At 49.5% G+C, this 21,775-nt stretch overlaps 9 protein-coding genes across 9 annotated transcripts; 5 read left to right on the top strand and 4 right to left on the bottom strand.

The window, feature by feature from the left end:
* Window positions 1–558: 558 nt before the first annotated feature.
* N7446_001969 (uncharacterized protein) lies at window positions 559–2,051 on the top strand (the record flags this gene model as incomplete). The annotated part of the gene is made up of 7 exons (XM_058510718.1): window positions 559–647; window positions 698–765; window positions 824–829; window positions 891–1,008; window positions 1,097–1,196; window positions 1,274–1,424; window positions 1,474–2,051. 7 exons carry the CDS (start codon window positions 559–561, stop codon window positions 2,049–2,051), a joined length of 1,110 nt encoding a protein of 369 aa, XP_058376254.1.
* An 869-nt stretch (window positions 2,052–2,920) lies between these two features.
* On the bottom strand, window positions 2,921–3,395 carry N7446_001968 (MFS transporter; the record flags this gene model as incomplete). Its single annotated transcript, XM_058510717.1, has 2 exons — window positions 2,921–3,228; window positions 3,293–3,395. Coding segments are annotated over 2 exons (411 nt in total), but the record flags the coding sequence as incomplete, so codon positions are not given.
* Window positions 3,396–4,081: 686 nt separating this feature from the next.
* Window positions 4,082–5,687, top strand: N7446_001967 (gluconeogenesis factor YvcK family protein; the record flags this gene model as incomplete). The annotated part of the gene is made up of 2 exons (XM_058510716.1): window positions 4,082–4,277; window positions 4,336–5,687. 2 exons carry the CDS (start codon window positions 4,082–4,084, stop codon window positions 5,685–5,687), a joined length of 1,548 nt encoding a protein of 515 aa, XP_058376252.1.
* Window positions 5,688–5,993: 306 nt separating this feature from the next.
* Window positions 5,994–7,087, bottom strand: N7446_001966 (uncharacterized protein). Its single transcript, XM_058510715.1, has 2 exons — window positions 6,282–7,087; window positions 5,994–6,227 (listed from the first exon to the last, which is right to left on the bottom strand). Exons 1-2 carry the CDS (start codon window positions 6,826–6,828, stop codon window positions 6,016–6,018), a joined length of 759 nt encoding a protein of 252 aa, XP_058376251.1. The 5' UTR covers window positions 6,829–7,087; the 3' UTR covers window positions 5,994–6,015.
* A 265-nt stretch (window positions 7,088–7,352) lies between these two features.
* Window positions 7,353–10,837, top strand: N7446_001965 (DNA-directed DNA polymerase gamma MIP1; the record flags this gene model as incomplete). The annotated part of the gene is made up of 2 exons (XM_058510714.1): window positions 7,353–7,530; window positions 7,587–10,837. 2 exons carry the CDS (start codon window positions 7,353–7,355, stop codon window positions 10,835–10,837), a joined length of 3,429 nt encoding a protein of 1,142 aa, XP_058376250.1.
* A 657-nt stretch (window positions 10,838–11,494) lies between these two features.
* On the top strand, window positions 11,495–13,635 carry N7446_001964 (putative CorA family metal ion transporter; the record flags this gene model as incomplete). Its single annotated transcript, XM_058510713.1, has 5 exons — window positions 11,495–13,157; window positions 13,207–13,280; window positions 13,329–13,381; window positions 13,433–13,486; window positions 13,542–13,635. The coding sequence occupies 5 exons, from the start codon at window positions 11,495–11,497 to the stop codon at window positions 13,633–13,635; spliced, it is 1,938 nt and encodes a 645-aa protein (XP_058376249.1).
* A 327-nt stretch (window positions 13,636–13,962) lies between these two features.
* On the bottom strand, window positions 13,963–15,015 carry N7446_001963 (uncharacterized protein; the record flags this gene model as incomplete). Its single annotated transcript, XM_058510712.1, has 1 exon — window positions 13,963–15,015. The coding sequence occupies one exon, from the start codon at window positions 15,013–15,015 to the stop codon at window positions 13,963–13,965; it is 1,053 nt and encodes a 350-aa protein (XP_058376248.1).
* A 496-nt stretch (window positions 15,016–15,511) lies between these two features.
* Window positions 15,512–19,003, top strand: N7446_001962 (uncharacterized protein; the record flags this gene model as incomplete). Its single annotated transcript, XM_058510711.1, has 1 exon — window positions 15,512–19,003. One exon carries the CDS (start codon window positions 15,512–15,514, stop codon window positions 19,001–19,003), a length of 3,492 nt encoding a protein of 1,163 aa, XP_058376247.1.
* Window positions 19,004–19,120: 117 nt separating this feature from the next.
* Window positions 19,121–20,416, bottom strand: N7446_001961 (uncharacterized protein). Its single transcript, XM_058510710.1, has 2 exons — window positions 19,691–20,416; window positions 19,121–19,622 (listed from the first exon to the last, which is right to left on the bottom strand). Exons 1-2 carry the CDS (start codon window positions 20,009–20,011, stop codon window positions 19,605–19,607), a joined length of 339 nt encoding a protein of 112 aa, XP_058376246.1. The 5' UTR covers window positions 20,012–20,416; the 3' UTR covers window positions 19,121–19,604.
* Window positions 20,417–21,775: the final 1,359 nt, after the last annotated feature.

Raw genomic sequence — 21,775 nt, 5'->3', positions numbered from 1 at the left:
GGAGTCGGCTGGGGGTGTGGGGTGGCCCGAGAAGTACTTTCACTTCATCAATCAACTATCAGGTCTGTCATTGTATCTTGCTTTTGAGAGAGTCCACAGGGAGAACTGAAGGTCTGCTAAAGTCAGGAATGGGACGCTGGAAGGGTTACCCGGCCAGTACGAGAATGATATCTAAAGGTCACGTGACCACATATCTTGAACGTTTGAGACTATTTGACTCGACTCTAAATTATCTCAGACTTGGCTTTGACCAGGATAGACCCCGAGTACCCCTAGGGTCAAAGACGTGATAGAGTACGCTAAGCACCTAGTGGGGGCTGTGTTGATCGACAGGGATAGAAATGCCAGTAAAATCTCTGACAAGATCTGTACCCTGAAACTTGGGTTACGTGTAATCTTAGGGGGGCCACACCCGTTGGAATTGCGTTGTGATTGGAAGTGATGGGGGCTTGGGGGTGTTAACTGCCGATCCATAAATCCTGACTTTCCCCTTAATTTTCTCTTCTTCAACTCTTCTCACCACAGTCATTCTTTTATACTGTTTTTTCGATTTTCATCATGGCAGCCAGTCGTTCAGATGAGCGCAAGCTCGAGAGCGGAAACACCGCTCCCCAGGATAAGGGCCTCCACCCGGCTTTCTACATCGCGTGCGTATCTCCCTAGCCGTTGGGAACAATTTGCTGAGACTCGACTTTAGCCTGTGGATTGCCCTGAGCTCCAGCGTCATCTTGTTCAACAAGTGGGTTCTTGCCAGCGCCAAGTTCAGTATGTTTCCCTATCCCGAAATTCGTGCTGAATTGCAGCTAACAGATCTCGTTTTTAGACTTCCGTGAGTAACTCTGAATCCGAATCCTGGCACCCAAATGAATCGTTATTGACCTAAACAACAGCCCTGTTCTTGACAACATGGCACATGGTGTTCGCCACGGCGATGACCCAGATTCTCGCCCGGTTCACCACTGTCCTGGACTCGCGCCACAAGGTTCCCATGAACCCTGCTACCTACACGTGAGCAATCCCGCGGATACAAGGGCGCATTGCACAAGACTTGCGACTAGACCTCGAATTGATGGCTAATATGCGGCTGCGTCTATAGGAGAGCCATTGTGCCCATTGGTATCATGTTCAGTTTGAGTTTGATCTGCGGTAACTTGGCCTACCTCTACCTGAGTGTGTCTTTCATCCAGATGCTCAAGGTGCGTACAAACCGAGGACTTGTTTCACAATTCCGACCCCCGCCTCGAATTCCAGGCCCGACTAACATCATGCACAGGCTACCAACGCTGTCGCGACTCTCCTGGCCACCTGGGCTTTCGGTATTGCCCCTACCAACTTGAAGACCCTCGGCAATGTTTCCCTCATTGTTGTTGGTGTTGTGATCGCCTCTTTCGGCGAAATCAAGTTCGACATGTTCGGTTTCCTGAGTACGTCATTTCCTCCGAGTCCTAAATTCACTCCCTAACAATCCCACAGTCCAGGTCGGTGGTATCATCTTCGAGGCCCTCCGTCTCGTTATGGTCCAGCGTCTCCTCAGCTCCGCCGAGTTCAAGATGGACCCTCTCGTCTCTCTGTACTACTACGCCCCCGCTTGCGCCGTGACCAACGGTGTTGTCACCCTCTTTGCTGAGCTCCCCCGTCTGACCATGGGCGACATCTACGGTCTCGGAATCGGCACTCTTATTGCCAACGCACTGGTTGCATTCCTTCTCAACGCCTCCGTTGTCCTGCTAATCGGCAAGACCTCCGCCGTCGTCCTGACCATGGCCGGTATCCTCAAGGATATCCTCCTCGTTTGCGCCTCCATGTTCATCTTCCGCGACCCCGTCACTGCCCAGCAGTTTTTCGGTTACTCCATTGCCCTGGCTGGTCTGGTGTACTACAAGCTCGGTGCTGAGAAGATTCAGACCCTTGCCACCGACGTGCGCCTCCAGGTTGGCGAGTACAACCGCAGCAACCCCGCCGCCACCAAGGGCATTGCCATTGGTGGTGCTTGCGCTATCATTCTGCTCGTTCTGTACAGTGGTAGCCCTTCCGCTCAGGTGACCAACTAAGCTGAACGCAGCAGCTGAAGCAATCAACGGGAATTTGGCCCTTGTGGAGAACGTTCCGCGGGGGCTCTTATTGTTTCATGAATTCAAGCTCGGATGTTCTATTCGATGCTTATGTTAAATTTTGATAAAGGTCATGTCTTGTCTTGTCTGGACAGGACAGCACATGCATGTAAAGTTAAGGGACATAGATGATTGTTGGGGGTTAATAGGGGATATAGTTTATAATAAACGGTTCAACGAAATTGACAACCTGGATCAGTACAGCGCCTACGTATATGTAGCTAGAAAGACTGCTAAATTCACGCCACTGAACACGAGATATCAGAAAGGGCGGATTTCTACTCCGTATGCATTAATCAACATCAATCTTAATATCAACAGCAGAACCCTCGAAACCGGAAAACCCGTAGTTTCACATAAAGCACGGCTACTCCGCCCAAACCCAGGAAACCTCCTAAACAAAACATCAGCAACCCGTTAAAGAACCGCCCCAAGCGCAAAGGTAGCCGCAAAACCGAAAACCCAACCAGATACTCAGGTGAGTCCCCAGCAGGAAACAAAGCACCCCCATACAACTGCGCCAGCACCGCAACACCATTCATCCAAGCGAGCATAATCGCCCTAACTTCTCGACCAACCGAAGCCAGCGCCGTAGTCGCAAATGACAATGCCAGCGCATTCCCCGTCCGGATCATCACATTGATGAAACAGAGGAATATATACCGCGCTGTGTGATTCCTGATCCCAGCTGTTAAGGCGAAGAATACCATTCCCATGACTAAATTTGTAACTAGGAGTATACCTCGACGGTTAGGATTCCAGTCTGTGAACCAGAATACTGGGCGGGCGAAGATTACTGAAACGAGGTATTACGGCGCGATCATGTATTGCGCCATCGTGGATGTATACTCCGTGCCATTAATGAGAATGGGGTAGAAGTATGAAATCGGTAATGCGCCAAGGATGGTCATATGCGCTGGGGCGAGGATCCAGCTTCGCCAGTCTGAGAGGGCTTTCAACAGTGCCGTGAAGATGGAGGCGACCTGTGTATCAGCATCATCGCCTGTTCTTCGTTGATCGGCAACCCCATCTTCGATTAGTCGTTGCTGTGTTAGTTTCTGTTCTTCTGGTGATAGACCGCGGCTGCAGTGTGGGTAGTCGGGGACCGTCCAATGTACTATTAGACTTAAGCCTGCTGTTGCTATGCCTTCGACTATGAGTAGCCAGCGCCAGCCGCGTACGTTGTGTGTTCCGTCTAGGTTTGAGGGTATTGCTCCCGAGACTATGCTGCCGAAGGCTCCTTAGAGGATTCCTGCTGATAGGAAGATTATGAAGCGCTTTGATCTGGTTTATTTTGGGTAGAGTTTGTTTGTTGGCTTGGATTTGGTTTGGGGTTGGAATTTAGGTAGATGTACTGTTCCATTTTAAGGTACCAGGCTGAGATTAGGAAGATTACTGCGGGCTTTGGGGAGATTAGTGTCTGAGTTACATATGGCTGTGGAGAACTGACAGTGAATCCAGCTTCGAACACTCTTACGTGAAAACTGGGGGGCTATCGGCTGGCTTTGGTGTCGGACTGTTCCGATTAGTGCTGCTACTTGGTGATTGATGGTGACTTGACGAGCTCGACGGGGACTGGAGGTATTAGGCCTCCATTGTCTGGACTCTGATGTGCATCTGCATAGTATCAAGGTCGTTGCAGGTATTTGCGGAGGGTTGTGGAGTATGAAGAAGTGACAGCTGCAGCTGAATCTATATTTAGTACAGGTCAATCGCCCCTATTCTGACTTTATCCTAAAATTCCTAATATAAGAATGTCATAGTTGAAGCCATGTGTCTTTTTGATAGAAAATGTTGCCTGGGGCGCAGTCGACCTTCGTGGCCTTTTTCTGTGGTTGCGCGGGTGTTCGGGCCTGCCAAACATGCCAATGTCTCAAATCCAAGTCTCCGGCTCAATTTCCCTGTACACTTCACTTCGCCTCTGGGGTTCATCAACTCTGTAGAACCAAAGGCTGGGCACAACTTTGATCATGGGGACCACAACCAACAGGGGAATTGTTGTTATTTCCGGGGGGAGCGCGGCGAACAACTTGGTCGATGTGTTCAGTGCGGTCCGCGAGAGCAAGAACTGCCAACTGAGCTATATCATTCCCATCAGCGACAATGGAGGATCTTCCTCCGAGCTCATTCGAATATTTGGAGGTCCTGGAATCGGCGATGTTCGAAGTAAGTCTTAACAATCTGGATCGCATCCCCGTGGCATACTTGCTAACTTCCCCGAAAGGTAGATTGGTGCGGTTGATTCCTGATTCACCAGCAAATCCGGAGAGATCAGCCATTAAGTCCTTATTTAATCACCGTCTGCCTGCCGAACCAGTGGCTGCAGCTCAAGAATGGCAGTCCATCGTTGACGGAACGTCCGATCTGTGGATTGCCATCACTCCCGCCAAAAAGGAGTTGATCCGTTCATTTTTCAATGTATTAAATCTGGAGATTTTGAAACGTGCACGGCCTCCATCTTCGACATTCGACTTTACCTCGGCAAGCGTGGGAAACCTATTCCTGACCGCAGCCCGGCTATTCAGTGGCAGTTTTGAAAGCGCCATCTACTTGCTGGGAAGTATCTGCGGTGTGCCCTCAGATCTTGTGCGTGTGATCCCGGCTATCAACTCCAACTTTTCCCACCATATTTCTGCATCTCTTGCAGATGGGACTGTCATCGTCGGTCAGAATAGCATATCCCATCCTGGCGAGACGACAGCTCTACAGCACACTCCCGGCTCTAGGAGACCAAGTCTGCTCCTTGCCGATGGCGACGATGTAGAGTACACGGATTCGGAAGTCTCAGACGCGATGACCTACGAAGAAGACCATCTTCCTGGATCACTGGCAACTCTTCGCAATAAAAACATCAAATTCAGCAAAACCGAAAATGAAGATCTCAGCTCTCGAATTACTCGAATCTGGTATATCAACCCATATGGCCAGGAAATCCGACCACCCGCAAATCCACGTGTGTTGGAGGCAATAAATGACTCGCAAGCCATCATCTACAGCATCGGCTCCCTCTACACATCAATCATCCCAGCTATCGTCCTTCGAGGCGTTGGCAAAAGCATAGCCTCAAGCCCAGCCCGACACAAGATCCTAATTCTGAATGGATCATTAGACAGAGAGACAGGGCCTCCATCTGCACCGTTTGTCGCATCCGATTTCGTTGAGGCAATCGTCAGCGCTGGAGAGGAAAGTCGTGGGCGTGGTCCAATTGATATCTTCAAGCGTCAAGCCCATGATGCTGCGTCAGACTCATCTAAACCTACCACTCGGCATTACAGATCCCTTCCGTATACTGCGTATGTGACTCATGTATTGCACCTGGAGGGACCTGGTACACCACATGTGGACCGTGAGCGTCTTGCAAACATGGGTATCGAGACGCTCCGTCTGTATGGGCGGAAGATCACAGTTAAAGATGGTGACAGGGAGACTATTGTTGGGATGAAGTACGATCCCAATGCACTTATTCAGGCGATTGAGGTCGTCTTAGGGAAGAAGGGAGATGCGATGGTTCGAGGTGGGTTAGACGGTGGGCTGGGTAGACGGAATACTTTGGACCCTGCGAGAAGAGACCGTTAGAACGCCATATCCAAAGATACACCGGAGGTCCTTAGACTGTACAATAATATACAATGAATCTAATCATCTACGAATCACCCAGGTTGAAGATAAATACTATGCTTGATAATGTAAAATAGTAGGGTAATTGAGAACCTTTGTACAGACAAATGAGATGTCAGAAAATGCAACACCACAATATCCCACCCACAGCCCCCGAATGCCATGCCCGTAACTCCGTTGCCTAAGCGAAAATGCGCTTCCGTTGCGCCAAATGCCATATGATGTGTCCGTTGTCCATTCCCAATGCGCCGATTTGCAATGCTTAAAATGAAAGAGCAGGGAAAGACTATTCCGCAGCTACAGCTGGGGATTCATCCTTTCTTGTGCACAGCAACTTGAGGTTCAGCAGAGTCAAGCTCGACTTGCCATCCTTATCCCCCCTTGTCATAAGCGATTTCCGACACACCGGACAAGCAGGCTTGGGTTTCGTGCCATCCAGTCTTACTTGCTGGCTCATCTTTATGCATTCAAGTATGCATTTATGGCAGAAGAGATGTCCTAGTAAAGAGTAAGTAAAAGAACCGGTACGCTGCGAGATTATCATCGACCTACCACATAGAGTGCTCGTTGCGTTTTCCGGGGTATCCATGCACACTGGGCACTTGTAGGCGGTCAGGGTCGTTCGTTTTTCTTCAGTTGGGATCTTGCGATTCTTGAGAAGTTTTTCGTCCGCTTTCATGGCGGCATCTTTTGCTTGCTGTGCCGCTCTGCGCTGCAAATCTAGCGCTTGTGACATATGAGCTGAGCCTGAGTGTCCTGTCAAGTCGATCTGCGGGACTGGCGCCTCCCTGGTCAAATCGACATGTGATTCGCCAGTCAAGTCGATACCAGAGTTCACCGTCCGGCCGATCTCGCCGTTGCGTTCAGTGGTTCGAGGGGCTTTGAAGACAGGTGAAGATGAAGTGGTGGAATCATCTGTGTCGCGCCGACGTTTTGAAGGCGGAGGTGGGAGTGGACGAGACCGCACTCTGGAGGAGGATGCATGGTTCGAGCTGACGCGATGCGAGCTGGCTTGCATTATGGGCGACGTTAAACGGATGGAGTTCGTGGGTTCGGGTGAGGTTGTTGAGGTTGTGGTGTTGGCTCTGTGGCTTGCCATGGTTAAAATACACCAGAATCGCTTTTTAGGACCCTATAGCAATGCTGAGTGTTTCAAGAAGTCCCAAAGTGAAAGTTGAAACGTTCGGCGGAGTATTAAGCCAAGGCCGTCAGATCTACCACTCTGGTACCGTTCTTTGGGATCTTTGAGGTCTTTGAGGAGAGTTACTACCAGTGACAAGAAGGTCAAACGCTCACAGACCCAATGTCGGGTTGAAACCCTTGCCAGTAACAGTAACAGAAAAACCTACAGTAACAATGAATAGATTCAAAGAGACCGAGGGGAATGCGGCGGCAAGATGATAGAACTTATCACGATACACGTGACGATAAGCCTTACAAACCGAGGCGGTGACCACCAACGGGTAGTATGTTATTCCGGGGCCGGCATGACGCCCTGACAGATACCGCGATAGGCAAATGATATGGAACTGTTCGCGTCTAAGCCATTTCTTTTGTTTTGAAGTACAGCCACACGGCTGTGACACCTTCCTACCATGACCTAATACTGGTAGACTAAATCAGATGATGTTATCTTGGAAGTCTTCCTGCGCTCCTTGTTCCAGGGGTGCCGTGAGGTCTTTCTCGCGATTTCACTTGCCACTCCTGGTTCGAGCGCAACCATGGATTTCGCAAGGAGGTCAAATCAGGTGTTTCTCTACAGGTGCAGATAATGATACTATCTCAAAACGATCCCTCTCTGGTTGGTGCTTTCCGGCGCAATGTTAATGAGTAATCTGCAATACTGATCCTGTGCAGTTCCGGCTTCATCCAGATTCAACGATATCGGTGTCCAACAATTAAGCGATTACGTCCATCCCCAAGTCTTCCCAATCAAAGGTCGAATCCCGAATCCAGATCTAGTCGCAGTATCAAAAGATCATCTTGCCCGCCATGACCTTCTCGGCAAATCACAAAGTGGCGCAAACCCTGTCGCATTCGATCTCCCTGCTCTTCAAGGCCAAACTTTGGATGAACATTTCTACAAACTTGGAATGGACTCCTCCGAGCCTTTTTTAACATACGCTAAATCTTATGCGACGGTCAATTGTCCGCCTAAACCGCGAAAATGGGAAAGACGCAGTGGATGGACGAAATACAATTCCGATGGCACTTCCGAACCCGTCGATGCTCCCAATGAGTCTATGCTCACATTCGACACCGAAGTCATGTATAAAGAAAATTCATTTGCTGTCATGGCTTGCGCAGTGAGTCCGACTGCATGGTATGCCTGGATCTCGCCCTGGCTCCTTGGCGAGTCGAACAATGAGATTCAGCTGATACCTCTGGGCGACCCTACCCAGCCCCGTATTGTCGTTGGCCACAATATCGGCTATGATCGGGCACGGGTTCTAGAGGAATACGATATGAAGCAGTCTCAAAACTTCTTCCTCGATACGATGTCTCTTCACGTTGCAGTGAATGGCATGTGTTCACAGCAGAGACCAACTTGGATGCGGCATAAAAAGAATAAAGACTTGAGAGATAAGATCGCAAATGAGCACAATTCCGTGGAGCTTGCAGCGCTTCTCGAAAGCAACATGCTGAGAGAAGAGGAGGAAGAGTTGTGGGTTGGACGGAGCTCGGTGAACTCGCTGCGAGACGTGGCCAAGTTCCATTGTGATGTCACCATCGACAAAGCGCAAAGAGATCTTTTCGGTGAACTCGATCGTGACTCTATTGTGTGCAGACTAGAGGAACTTCTCGACTATTGTGCCGCTGATGTTTCCATCACCCACCGTGTATACCGGAGAGTCTTTCCCAACTTTCTCGACACTTGTCCGCATCCTGTTAGTTTCGGTGCTCTTCGACACTTATCCTCTGTTATCTTACCGGTCAACCAATCCTGGGAAGAGTATCTTACCAGCGCCGAGGAAACATATCATACGCGACTTAATGAGGTCCAACGCAAACTGGTTGAATTATGTGATGAGGCATTGAAATGCAAAGACCAACCAGATGTTTACATGAATGATCCTTGGTTGCGCCAGCTGGACTGGTCAGGTCAAGAGATCAAAATGGTGAAAGGGAAGAAGAAGAACGATCCCCCTCGCCCCGCGGCAAGGCAAAAGAAGCCGGGAATGCCCAAGTGGTACAAGGATCTTTTTGCGACGAATGCCGCAGAAATCAACCTCACTGTGCGAACTCGCATCGCACCAATTCTTCTCAAGTTGTCTTGGGATAACTATCCTCTCGTCTGGTCTGATAAACATGGATGGACTTTCCGAGTTCCTCGTGACCAGCTTAAGCAATACGAAAACCAACCAGTCGTTCTGTGTGATATGGCCGAAGAAACAGACCCCCAGTTACGAGACGACAGGAAAAACACATACTTCAAGATTCCTCACAAAGATGGCCCACAGGCCAGATGTACCAACCCACTGGGTAAAGGTTATATGGGGTATTTTGAGCGTGGAATCCTGTCTTCTCAATATGAACTTGCCAAAGAAGCACTCGACATGAACGCTTCTTGCTCATACTGGATCAGTGCCCGAGATCGCATCAAGAGCCAGATTGTGGTCTACGAGGATCAAGTATCCAAGGATGGCAAGAAGCAAGCCGCAAATGACAATCGTGTCGGATTCATTTTGCCTCAAGTCATCCCAATGGGAACTATTACTCGCCGTGCAGTGGAAAATACTTGGTTGACTGCGAGCAATGCCAAGGCAAATCGTGTCGGGTCAGAGTTGAAGGCAATGATCAAAGCACCTCCAGGCCATTCGTTTGTTGGAGCTGATGTTGACTCCCAAGAGCTGTGGATTGCAAGTCTTGTGGGCGACGCCACCTTCCAGATCCATGGAGGAAATGCAATTGGGTTCATGACCCTTGAAGGTTCCAAGAATGCAGGAACTGATTTGCATTCGCGAAGTGCGCAAATTCTGGGCATTTCGCGTAATGATGCCAAGGTCTTCAACTATGGTCGAATTTATGGCGCTGGCGTCAAGTTCGCCTCTACCTTGCTTCGTCAGTTCAATCCGTCTTTGACTGAAAGGCAAACACAAGAGACCGCCCAGAACCTATACAAAGAGACAAAGGGAACACGCACTTCACGTCGTATGCTTAGTGAAACTCCCTTCTGGCGAGGTGGCACTGAGTCCTTTGTCTTCAACAAACTGGAGGAGTTTGCGGATCAGGAACGCCCCCGGACTCCTGCTTTAGGTGCCGGTATCACCGAAGCACTAATGCGACGCTTCATCAATAAAGGCAGCTTCATGACATCTCGAATCAATTGGGCCATTCAATCCTCAGGCGTTGACTATCTCCATCTCCTGATCATCGGCATGGATTATCTCATTCGACGATTCAATATTCAAGCCCGCTTGGCTATCACTGTCCACGATGAAATTCGCTATCTTGTCAAAGATGAAGACAGGTACCGCGCTGCGATGGCATTGCAGATTGCAAATGTTTGGACCCGCGCTATGTTCTCGCAGCAAGTCGGCATCGATGATCTTCCCCAGTCATGTGCCTATTTCTCGGCTGTCGACGTTGACCACGTACTCCGAAAGGAGGTCGACATGGATTGCGTGACTCCGTCGCATCCTCATAAGATCCCACATGGTGAAACCCTAGACATCGAACAGCTTCTCGACAAAGAGCAGCAAGCCTTCTTGGACCCTTCCATCACACCTCACTCAGCTCCCGCCCCCGAAAAATACTCATACACCCCGCGTGAGTCAGTCATGTCTGCTCTGCAGGCCTCCAATGATATCGACTTCATCAAAGCTCAGGTCACAAAAGATGACAAGGAACTCCGTGAGATCATCAAGCAGAAGACCCAGGCAGGCGCCCGCCCCGGCACTTCTAGTGCCCGCACTCCCTCTAAATCAAAGGGCAAGTCTACCAATTGGACTTCCGCAGAGCCACAGCGGGCGGTTCTCATGGACATGGAGTCAGGCATCTACCCAGACTTCCGCAGTCCCCCTCGTTCGAGCTCTGGTGGCAGCAAACAGCCTCATATGGGTTTCCAACGTTCTCCCTGGAAACCTCGGCCAGCAGCTCGGGCATAGTACCTTCTTTTCTTGTCATTTCTCCTTGTCCTTTTGACTTACCTTCTACTGTACTAATTGTCTTTGTTCAACTGCATTTTGTGATATCTGGAGTGATTGGAGGTCAGCATTGGGACGGCGTTGCTGTATGCATATGTGATTCAGAAGTCAACGGACCTATGTACCTATACTATAACGTTAAGTCAACCGTACGATTCTATCATATCATGATCTCGCCAAGTCTGGCGGATGTACCCGCCAAATAAAGTAATGAAGGGTCCAGTTCTCCACCCCTTTCACCTGGCATGTTAACCTGGAGACTGCCCGTCTACTGTTTTCTTATAATTCTTCACTTTTACGCTCTTTGCAGATTATCCTGTTTTGCATTTATTAGCAGACGCGGCAGATCGACCCTCAATTCCTCAGACGTCATTTCCCCGCCGGGCCACCATGTTTTCCCTCGGAGCAGTGGTGTCTTCATGAGACGCGCCTTCGCTTTTCCCCCTTTTTTCTCTATCTAGTCGCCCGAATTTCGCTGCTCATAATCTTCCTGTGAGCAAAGACTTAATTGAACACGGTTCAAGGGGGCAAGATCTGGTTGCGCGGCCGATGAAAACCTGGCATACCACCGACACAATTACACAAGCGCATCCACTTGAGCCTTGATCCTTGACCACGATGAGTGTACACGAACTAGACTACGCGCAGCCCGGTGCGATGCGATCCGAGTCTCTGCACCATGTCGACGTGGAGGCAGGGCGCGGGTCGATCAGTTCCCAGGTCTCCCCAACAGGGAGGGATGGGCGAGAGGGGAGTTCATTCCCGGTCTTCAGCACCGCCGCAGCACGAGTCAACTCCAGCGAGACGACCAAACGCCGAGCCCGACGCTCTAACACCGCACGCTCATACCACCCCGAAGGATTTGCCCAGGACTCTAACTGGCAGCCGGGAAATGAACCTGGTATCGACCCGACCAAACCGCTCCCCCCATATACATCAGAATGGTCGTCGAATATACCCGCGGATCTACACCGACGCTGCGAAATTACCATTGTGGACTTCTCCCAGCATGAGATGCGGCAGTACGAATTGGATAATGATACATTGGAGCAATTCCTCGAGCGGGAGAGGGAGCCTTGGGTGCAATGTCGGTGGATTAACGTCAATGGACTCAGTTGGGATGTTATCAAGATTCTTGGAAATCATAAAGGATTGCATCGCCTTGCGATTGAGGATTTGGTTCATACGACCAATCGTACGAAGGCAGATTGGTATTCAGACCATGCCTTTGTCGTGTTGACATTGCAGAAGTTGATGAAGATCTATGAGGAGGAAAGTGACTCGGAGGAGGAAGAGGAGGTTCCGGCTAGTCGATGGAGGTCGAAGGACCGGAAAAACTCTGTGATGAGTGACAGAAGCTCGATCTCTCTAAAGAGACCCACGAAAACCAGTCTTATTCTGGAAGCACTGAAGGACATTTTCCGGTTCAGAAGATCCACTAGCAAAGAAGAGAAGGAGAAGCCAACGGTTGGCTCCAGCGTTCGGCCTGGCCTTGGACGACGGTCTTCGAAACACGCTTCTCATTTTGGAAATGTTGGAACCGCGACACAGACTACAGCTAGGACTCTCCAGCGGTATCGCGGTGGTCCCAATGAAGACCGGATCGAGTTCATGGAACGCCACGCCGTACTTGCCGGCAAGGGTTTGTCTGTCACCTTGGAGCAAGTCTCAATCTTCCTACATGCAGATAACACGGTGACATCGTTCTTCGAAACGAGTGCGGACGATATCGAGGCGCCAATTGTCCGACGTCTCAGCTCGCCCGAGACTATCCTTCGACAGTCATGCGATGCCAGCATGCTATTGCAAGCCATCATCGACGCGGTGATTGATTTGGCAATCCCAGTCACAATGGCCTACCAAGACGCCATTGGTGACCTCGAACTAGAGGTCTTAACAGATCCCGACATCGATCAGTCAAAGTCTTTGTACATCTTAACATCTGAGATTGCGGTTCTGCGAAACTCTATGCAACCAATCGTGGCCGTGATGAATGCACTCCGTGATCACCGCTCTGAGCCAGTCGGTACACCTGGCTTTGGCGTCTTGCGAAATCCTCTAAGCCCGGCTACTACACCCGCCGAGCCAGTTGACCCTCGTCCTCATGTCGGTGTTATCACCCCAAACTTGAAGAGCCTCGCTGGCACAAGTGTCACCATCAGCTCCATGTGCCATACATACCTGGGCGATGCGCTAGATCATTGCATTACCATTGTAGAAGGGTATGACCAGATGCGGCGGGCTGCTGATAACATGATCGACCTTATTTTCAACACTATTGGTATGTTTACTGTCTCTCATCAAATAAACCAAACTAATTCCCTGCACAGGTGCCTACCAAAACGAGAGTATGAAGCAGTTGACTCTTGTTACTTGCTTATACCTTCCCATGACATTCTTGACAGTATGTGTGACCTATTCTCCAATTCAAACAGTTACCAACCCAATCCAGGGATATTTCGGTATGAACTTCACAGATTTCGCTGGAATAGAACACAGCGACGGGTAAGCTCAACAACTCTTGCCACAACATCTTCTGCTAACGCGCCTGGACAGTTACTTCTGGAAGATTGCGGTACCATTCGTTTGCGCAACGACTTTCCTGCTGATGTGAGTTTCCATTACTGCCTCGTCAAAGCAACCCAGTGCTAATTTTTATTTTTAGGCGTGATAAAATCCAGCGTTACGCTGTTATGCTCGCTCAGAGACGTTTGATTGTCAGCTCCCGGAAACAGAGACGGGAGAGGAAGAAGGAATAGATCATTGCTACCTTCTTGCGTGCGATCTTTTGGTGTCAATTTGTCTCTCGCTGTGTGGGAATGTCTTGATATCTCTGTATTATTTGTACATTTATTGTCTATATAGCTGAACAAACTGATTCTAGTGTTGTATTATATATCAAATTCCGAGTTTGAAGTGAGTTCCTGCCAAACTTGGGTGTTTTTGTCTTTCTTTTTCTGTTAGGAATTTTGATTTATTTATTTGCATCATGATGTCGTTTTGCTATCTTCCTAATGTACTAGAGGGGACAGGTCTAGAATCGAAGCATATAGATACATGTTGTACAAGGCTTACAATTACAAGCCTTAATCAAAAGACTTCCGTCGGAACGCCATATAAGCCTTCCACGGAAGTCTCCAGTCAGATCGAAGCAGCTCCGGGCTAAAGACATCAAAGTCATGCTTCTCAAGGCGATCGAGCCACAATCTCGTGCCCACGGCCGGCATGAAGACACCAAAGGCCCGGTTGATCTCATCTAGAGGCGACTCACCACTTCGAGCATCAGAGACACTATACTGATGACCCTCTTCACCCTCATGCTCGAAGTCGTGGCCCACATCTTCTCCGGCACGGAGATTGCTCAGCATCTGCTGCACGGTAATCAGATGATCACTCGCCCGCGTCGCAACCGTGAAGACCGCATCCCGAAGACCCTCAGCCTCAGCTCCCCGTCGAAGAACCTCTTCTTCCTTAACACCCGCCTGCGCCATAACATCCAAAGGCAACATCACAGCACCTTGCTTCGCACCACCCATCATTAGGCTATTCGCAGCACCCCCAGAAGGCGACTGAGCAGGCGGTGTGGGGAATGCAACAAAAGGCAGTCCACGCAATACAGCTGCAATCCCAACAGCCTTTCCAATATGCGACGCAACATGGTCGGCCGTTACAGATGCCATGGGAAGGGCAGACAGCGTCAAATACATAAGTGTCGAGTAGGTATTCTCAGCGTAGGACTCTAGCGCGGCAATATTCGTATATGGATCATTTGTTAACGTCTGTTCTCGCGAGTTGATTATGCGAGTCAACCAGCCCTTACTGATCCGCGCCCGGCCCTGCGTGCGCTCGTGGAGATCGGAGATGGCGGAGGCGAGCAAGATGGCGACGGGTTCTTTTGGCGGCGTGCCCGCTAAGATTTTTGTTACGGCATCGCGCCAGAATTGGAGGCGCATTAGGCCGATTGTTGGGGATGAGGTTGTGTCTGGGATCATGGAGAGGGAAACGTTCAATGCGCGCAGCGCGATGTAAAAGGATTGCGCATGGCGCGGGATGAAGGTGCTCAATGTGTAGGAGGGGCGGTCATATTTGCTGTTCGGGGAGGTCTTGATTAGCGACTTGGACTGGTTTGAGGAGTCCATGACTAGGTGAAGCATACGAGAGCAGACCGACGCAATATTTGTGAGCGCCTTGGACTTCTTCGGCGGTGATAGGTGCGGCGACAGCTTGTGTCCGACTGAAGTTTCGCCTTAATTGAAAGCTTTGCAGACTTATTCTGTTCGCTCTTCGGCATGGCCGAGCGAGAAAAGACATGTCAAATTTGAGGCTTGAGTTGCGATTCGCGACCTGAAGAAGAGAAGATGTAATCGGGCAAAAAGTATTGGCTCGTGGATCGTCTTTGTCAGCGAGACTTGGATGCTCATAGTTGCACTAAAAGTAGATAAATGTTGTATTTGACTATATAGAGAAGATGTACTGAATAGAATGATGTAGTTCTACTTATATCTCCTGTAGTACGTGAGCTTTTAATTGCAACTTTTTGCTGACGTCGATCCACCTGACTTCGCGTTTCTCTGGCGCGTCTCCGAAACCGACTCTTCACCTTCTTCCATGATTTAGCCCCATGCTCCATCCAATATGAGCCATGATGGAGAGCAACCGCCATTAAAGAGGCAGCGTTTCTTTTCCGACATTCCGCCCTCGCCTTTACCGATCCAAACCCGAGACACCAACGCGTCGTTCCTCAATCACGCTGAAGGAAGCCTCGACCGATTACCTGCAGAAGATAAAACAGAGAGTGAATTCGATGTTAAGCTATTTACTAGCATCATTGGAGAAACACTGCCATCCGAGTCCATCGCAACTATCCGAAAAGCCGCCTCATACAATATCGAACGAGCTGTGAACATATACTTCGATGGATCATGGAAGAAGCCCGGCGGGATCAACTCCATCTCCGCCTGCCGAGGTCAACAAAATGGAGTTAAAATGAAAGCTGAGCCTGGAACTGGGAGGTCGCGGGAATCCATCACTCAACAGTCAAAGAGTGGTTTAATGGCAGTTGAATCCCTCGTTCCAAAGCAACCGCTTTCCCGATATGTTGGGGCATTTGGGGTCGGTGGATGGGCAACCAGGAGTGGGCCAGCGTGTCTCAAGCATGGGGAAATCGTGAATATCGAGCGAGCTCGATCTCAGCCGACATTAAAACGCGGTCGTGGGGGCAAATCATTCATGAACCACAAGAGCGATGTTCTCACCCGATTCACCAACACGTCTGGTCAAGAAATCGGACGACTTCCCCACGAGATAGCTGAGTGGGTGTCTACCCTGATTGACCAAAAGATCTGTCGTTTCGAAGGCGTCTGCGTGTTCGTACCCGACAGGGTCCGCGTCAATGATACAATTTACTTGCAATTGCGAGTCTTCATGCGCCGAGAGGCATTTCAACGCGGGGCTTTTGCTGCGCTGCACAAGGATGACAATAGGTCGACTGGCTTATTCGAGGAGAAGGAGAGCACCGAAGAAAAGAATTTGCGACTGCGCCAAGTGGCTCTTGTAAAATTGTTCCATGAGATCAATCTTCATCCCACCTCGACCAACCCGACTACAGAAAAACATAAAAGAGACGGTCTTCTGCGTGCAGCCGAAATTGCGGACCAGTATGATAGCTCCAAGAAAGATAAGTCAAAGTCGACTAAAGATCCCAACGACTCCTCCGAGGAAGATCAAACCGAAGAACTGGAGGAAGACCAACTGGATGCTCTCTACCGCAAGGCCCAGTCATTCGATTTTAACATGCCCGGGGCCGATCCCGCGCCCAGCTTCTCGCTTGATTTAAGGAAGTATCAACGTCAGGCTCTCCATTGGATGCTCTCCAAAGAGCAAGACTCAAATCAAGCCCGAGAGAAGTCGATGCATCCCTTATGGGAGGAGTACACGTGGCCCACGAAGGATGTGGATGATAATGATCTACCTCAAGTTCCAGAAATTGATCATTTCTACGTCAATCCATATTCGGGCGATCTAAGCGTCGACTTTCCTGCACAGGAACAACGCTGCCAGGGTGGAATCCTGGCCGACGAGATGGGACTTGGTAAAACCATCGAGATGCTCAGTTTGGTTCATTCTCACAGAATTGAGCCAGATCCGCAAGTCGCGAATGGTATTGCCTCCGTGAATGATCTAGCAAGGATGCCAGCCTCCACTGGAGTGGTTCCTGCGCCATATACCACATTAGTGGTTGCCCCAACTTCGTTGATCTCTCAATGGGAAAGCGAGGCATTGAAAGCCGGAACATTGAGGGTTCTCGTATATTATGGAGCAGACAAGGCTATGAACTTGAGGGAGATATGCTGTGAATCCAATCATGCAACGGCACCTCAAGTGATTGTCACCAGCTATGGCGTGGTACTATCGGAGTTCCGCCAACTCGCTCTCCAGTCTGCGCTAGGACCCAGCGCAACTGGGGGTCTCTTCTCTGTCAACTTCTTCCGAATAATCCTTGACGAAGCCCATGTCATCAAGAACCGTCGCTCCAAATCAGCACAAGCATGCTGTGAGCTGATGGCAGCCCATCGATGGGCTCTGACCGGTACACCAATTGTCAATCGTCTCGAAGACCTATTTAGTCTAGTGCGTTTCCTCAAAGTCGAACCATGGAGTAATTTTTCTTTCTGGAAGACTTTCATCACCGTGCCATTTGAATCGAAAGAGTACGTGCGTGCACTGAACGTGGTTCAAAGCGTGCTGGAGCCCCTTGTGCTCCGGCGAACCAAGTCGATGAAGACCCCCGAAGGCGAGCCATTGGTTCCCTTGCCGCGGAAGACCATTACCATCGAGGAAGTAGAACTTCCAACACAAGAACGAGAGATTTATGACTGTATATTCACACGCGCCAAACGAACCTACAACGATAATGTCGAGGCTGGCACACTTTTGAAATCGTATAGCACTATCTTTGCTCAAATCCTTCGACTTCGTCAGACCTGCTGCCATCCTGTGCTGACACGTAACAAATCAATTGTTGCAGATGAAGAGGATAGAGCAGTGGCCGCCGATGCCACGAATGAGCTGAAGGACGACATGGATCTTCAAGAGCTGATCGACCAGTTCAATGTTGAAAATGAGAATGCCGAATCCCAAGAACGCTCAGGGGCAACAGTTAAATTTACAACACATGCTCTCCGTCAAATCCAAACTGAGTCCAGCGGAGAATGCCCTATCTGCTGTGAAGAGCCTATGATCGACCCTGCGGTGACCGCATGTTGGCATAGTGCTTGCAAAAAATGTCTCGAGGACTTCATGCAACACCAGTTGAACAAGAACGTCCAGGCAAGATGCTTCAATTGTCGTGCCCCAGTCGACGCAAAGAACATCTTCGAGGTAGTTCGGCATCCGTCCTCGCACTCGATCCCTCTCGACGACGATATCGTGAGCAGCATACCACCATCCAGCTCCCAGCCCGCCCCTCGCATCTCTCTCCGTCGCATCTATCCCCTCTCTCCATCCGCCCATACCTCCGCCAAGATCCACGCTCTCATAAACCATCTCTCCCGCATGCCCCCCAACACAAAATCCGTCGTCTTCTCCCAATTTACCTCATTCCTAGACCTCATCGGCCCGCAACTCTCCAAAGTTGGAATCTCCCATCTCCGACTCGACGGCACAATGCCACAAAAGGCTCGTGCTTCAGTTTTAGCCGAATTCACAAAAGAAGAAAGCTACACCGATGACGATATTATCGACCCAGAAGATGACACTCCAGGGGGAGAGGGTCTTGCCAGGAGGGACGTACCCACAACACCAGCACCTTCAGTCCTCCTCATCTCCCTCCGCGCCGGCGGTGTCGGCCTCAACCTTACAGCGGCCAGCCACGTCTTCGTCATGGATCCATGGTGGAGTTTCGCAATCGAAGCCCAAGCCATCGACCGCGTCCACCGAATGGGTCAAACTCGGGATGTCTCCGTCACACGGTTCATAGTCAAAGACTCCATAGAGGGCCGCATGTTGCGCGTCCAGGAACGTAAGATGAACATTGCAGGGTCACTCGGGTTGAGGGTCGGTGGTGATGATGGTGACGAAGATAAGAAGAAGGATAGGATTGAGGAGTTGAAGATGTTATTCGAGTGATTTGTTTGTGTCTTTTGCTATATGGGTTGCTGGCTTCGTTTTCATTTGAGGATACCCGGTTTCTGGCGTGGTGGGAATGAGGTGAAGTCTAGAAGATACATCGCATATGATATTTGTCTGGTAGTGAAGTGTGGTTAATACCACAACGCTAGACTAAGAGCCTCGTGGCCATTGAGAATCAATTCCGCGTATGCATCGCATCGTACACGCAGACAAAATGATTTGACTTCTACAATTGATCCATATGCACGCCAGAAGGAGCGGAAAAGTTTGTTGATTGTAATGATGGATCAATCGGAACTGTTGCATGTTGAATACAACACGTTAACACCAGTAGTCATAGTAGGAACGGATGGTAAACTGCATATATTGCATGTTGAATGCAATCCACCAGACAAGTTTTCAGTTGTAAAAAGTTTTGTAACAAAAATATGTTATCATCCCTCGCGAGCTATCAACACAGCACGGCAGCCCTTAATCCTAACGGCACCATTTCTGCCACAAACACCCTTGTCGAACAGCATAGCAGTGAGGACACCCATTGTTTCCACGGCAGTTGGCAATCGTCCCGCAGAACTGGTAGCACCTAGAGACGCGTTTCTCAAGAACCGATGCGTCCCTGTTCAGCAGAGTGTTAGCAGGTGGGCACCTGTTGTCCAATCTCTTTTCCAACGTCGAGTCGTGTACCATGTCATCCGAAGCCGTTGCTGGCTGCAATACCTCTTGAGCACGCTGTTCCTCTTGGTCAAAGTACTGGTTTGCAGTGTCGCTTGGAGTGAAGTGTTCGGAAAGCGCGAGCTCGTTGGACGGGTGCTCATAAACATCGATCTTGACTCGGCTGTTTTCGAGATACATGTCCATGAAGTGGGAATCTTGAATACTGGACAGGAAAGCGTCGTAGCGGTCAAGTTCATCCTCGTGGATGGCGGACCGAGGGGAGAGAGCCAGTGCACAAGCTGCGACAGACATGGCGATGAAGAGTGTACGGAGGAGAGTTTGGGACAACATTTGTAGTTTGTTGACGCGTTGTCATGTGATACAGTTTCTACTTGCTTGGTCTTAGGGCTGAATGATTTCAAAATGTTTCATTTGTGATGATTGATATTAGGGACTACTTCTGACATGGCTTTGGCAGGACCTACGGTATTTATATCTCGCTTTGAGCGAGTCAGGCCATCACACCCTTCAGTGTCTGTCAACTGAGTCAATTCCTGCAATCAAATTACATCCAGCCCTCTGACAAGGTACTAATTCTTTGCATGGATGCTAGCTTATCTCACGTAACATGTTTCTTCCCATGAACACCACTTGTCATGCATAGTAGGATGACCTAATGCTATAACGACAAAGTATTTACCTGAGGTGACTCACCAAATACAGGGAGATGCAGATACGTAAAGTCTCAAAACAGGGCATTTGGTAAGGGTCATCCACGAAGATCTTTAAATAAGTTTGGGGCTAAGTATCTGAAGCCGGACATCAGCCCTAGGGTGCTGGTTTGACAGAAGTAATCAATACGATCGAATTAGAGAAGCGGAAGACACCAGGGGTCTATATCCACTTTCTCTTAATGCAACCTCAATATGTAGTCTCATATGCTCTTACCCTGTCCCTAATCTCAGCGATATTAGCCGGTTGGAAGGGGTGGATGGATGGCTACCACAGATATTTACTTAAAACGTTCAGGCAGTCTGTATGTATGGGTCCATATCCTTCAGCGAGTAGAGGCACTCGAATTATCTAACTATGAAGGACATTCTCTCCGACTTTGGCTCACAGAAACGTGAATCAGGGCTTTTCCCAAACAGCTAGCCTCTGCGAGATTTGAAATAAATCCGAGACACATGTAGATGAGGCTTTAGTCACAGATACTGGCACTTCCCCTCGTTTCTTCGCTTTCTTTTTGTACTCTTTTTGGAATAGATCGCATGATTGATGTAACCTCAGTGCGCCAGCTAGGCTACAGCAAATTCTGAACTCTCACGGTTGCCCTATATCTGCCGTTTTCTAACCGCCACAGAAGCTTAGGCCAATAAACTAAAGCCCTAACCCACCCTATAACCCCCTGGAGCCCATCGCTTCCCGAAGCGATAGTTATCCCGGCACCTGGACTACACGTTACCAATGTTTAATTCCAATAGTCCCACTAATGTCTATTTTTGCAACCACTCTTCCCTGTACGAGGTGGCTAGCAGCAAATGGTATTGATGCATGCTTATATTTCCTCAGAAATCGGGTACAGCGTGAGCATACATGTACCGGGTACTGAATGCTTATAACCTAATGTATACGTATTCATATGGATCTCGACTACAGCGTACTTTGACTTTCTTCCTCTAGCACTCTGTGTCACCGTCTCTTCTTTGGTGGCCGTAGAGCCACCATAGCACAAAACCAGCGGGCTCGGCATAGTCTGCTATTGGCTGGTACTGTCGGTTATGATGGATTATATTGAAAGCCAGGAAAATGTTCACTGTACCTGAATCCCCCGGCCGCCGAGTCGATTACCTAACCCTGATTCGGCCAGCTATACAGTCGAACCTGGTTGCCGCTCCTAACAAAATTCTAGAAACAAAGAGAAAGGAGAAGTCGTATGATTGGCAAGAGATGCAGCATGCAGGATGAATATCATTGATGATTATAGAAATCAAGTGCATTGTCCCCGTGCATATCTCAATCACTGTCCCTCAAAGCTTTGGAAAAAGCCTCCATACCACCATTGTTTTCCTCTTTAGTTGGCCAGCCGAAACCAAGGCGGAAATGGTATCAGGC

This window comes from Penicillium canescens, assembly GCF_028828765.1.
Source record: "Penicillium canescens strain IBT 15451 chromosome Unknown utg000002l_segment0_segment0, whole genome shotgun sequence".
In the NCBI taxonomy this organism is placed as follows: Eukaryota; Fungi; Ascomycota; class Eurotiomycetes; order Eurotiales; family Aspergillaceae; genus Penicillium; species Penicillium canescens.
This window is presented reverse-complemented; position numbering and strand designations above follow the sequence as displayed.

Excerpts from the sequence above, each read along its gene's own strand:
- N7446_001966 (XM_058510715.1), bottom strand. The coding sequence starts at position 6,828 with ATGGCAAGCCACAGAGCCAACACCACAACCTCAACAACCTCACCCGAA. Across the intron at positions 6,228-6,281 it reads CGCAACGAGCACTCTATGTG|GACATCTCTTCTGCCATAAA; the intron begins GTAGGTCGATGA and ends ACTCTTTACTAG.
- N7446_001961 (XM_058510710.1), bottom strand. The coding sequence starts at position 20,011 with ATGTTGTCCCAAACTCTCCTCCGTACACTCTTCATCGCCATGTCTGTC.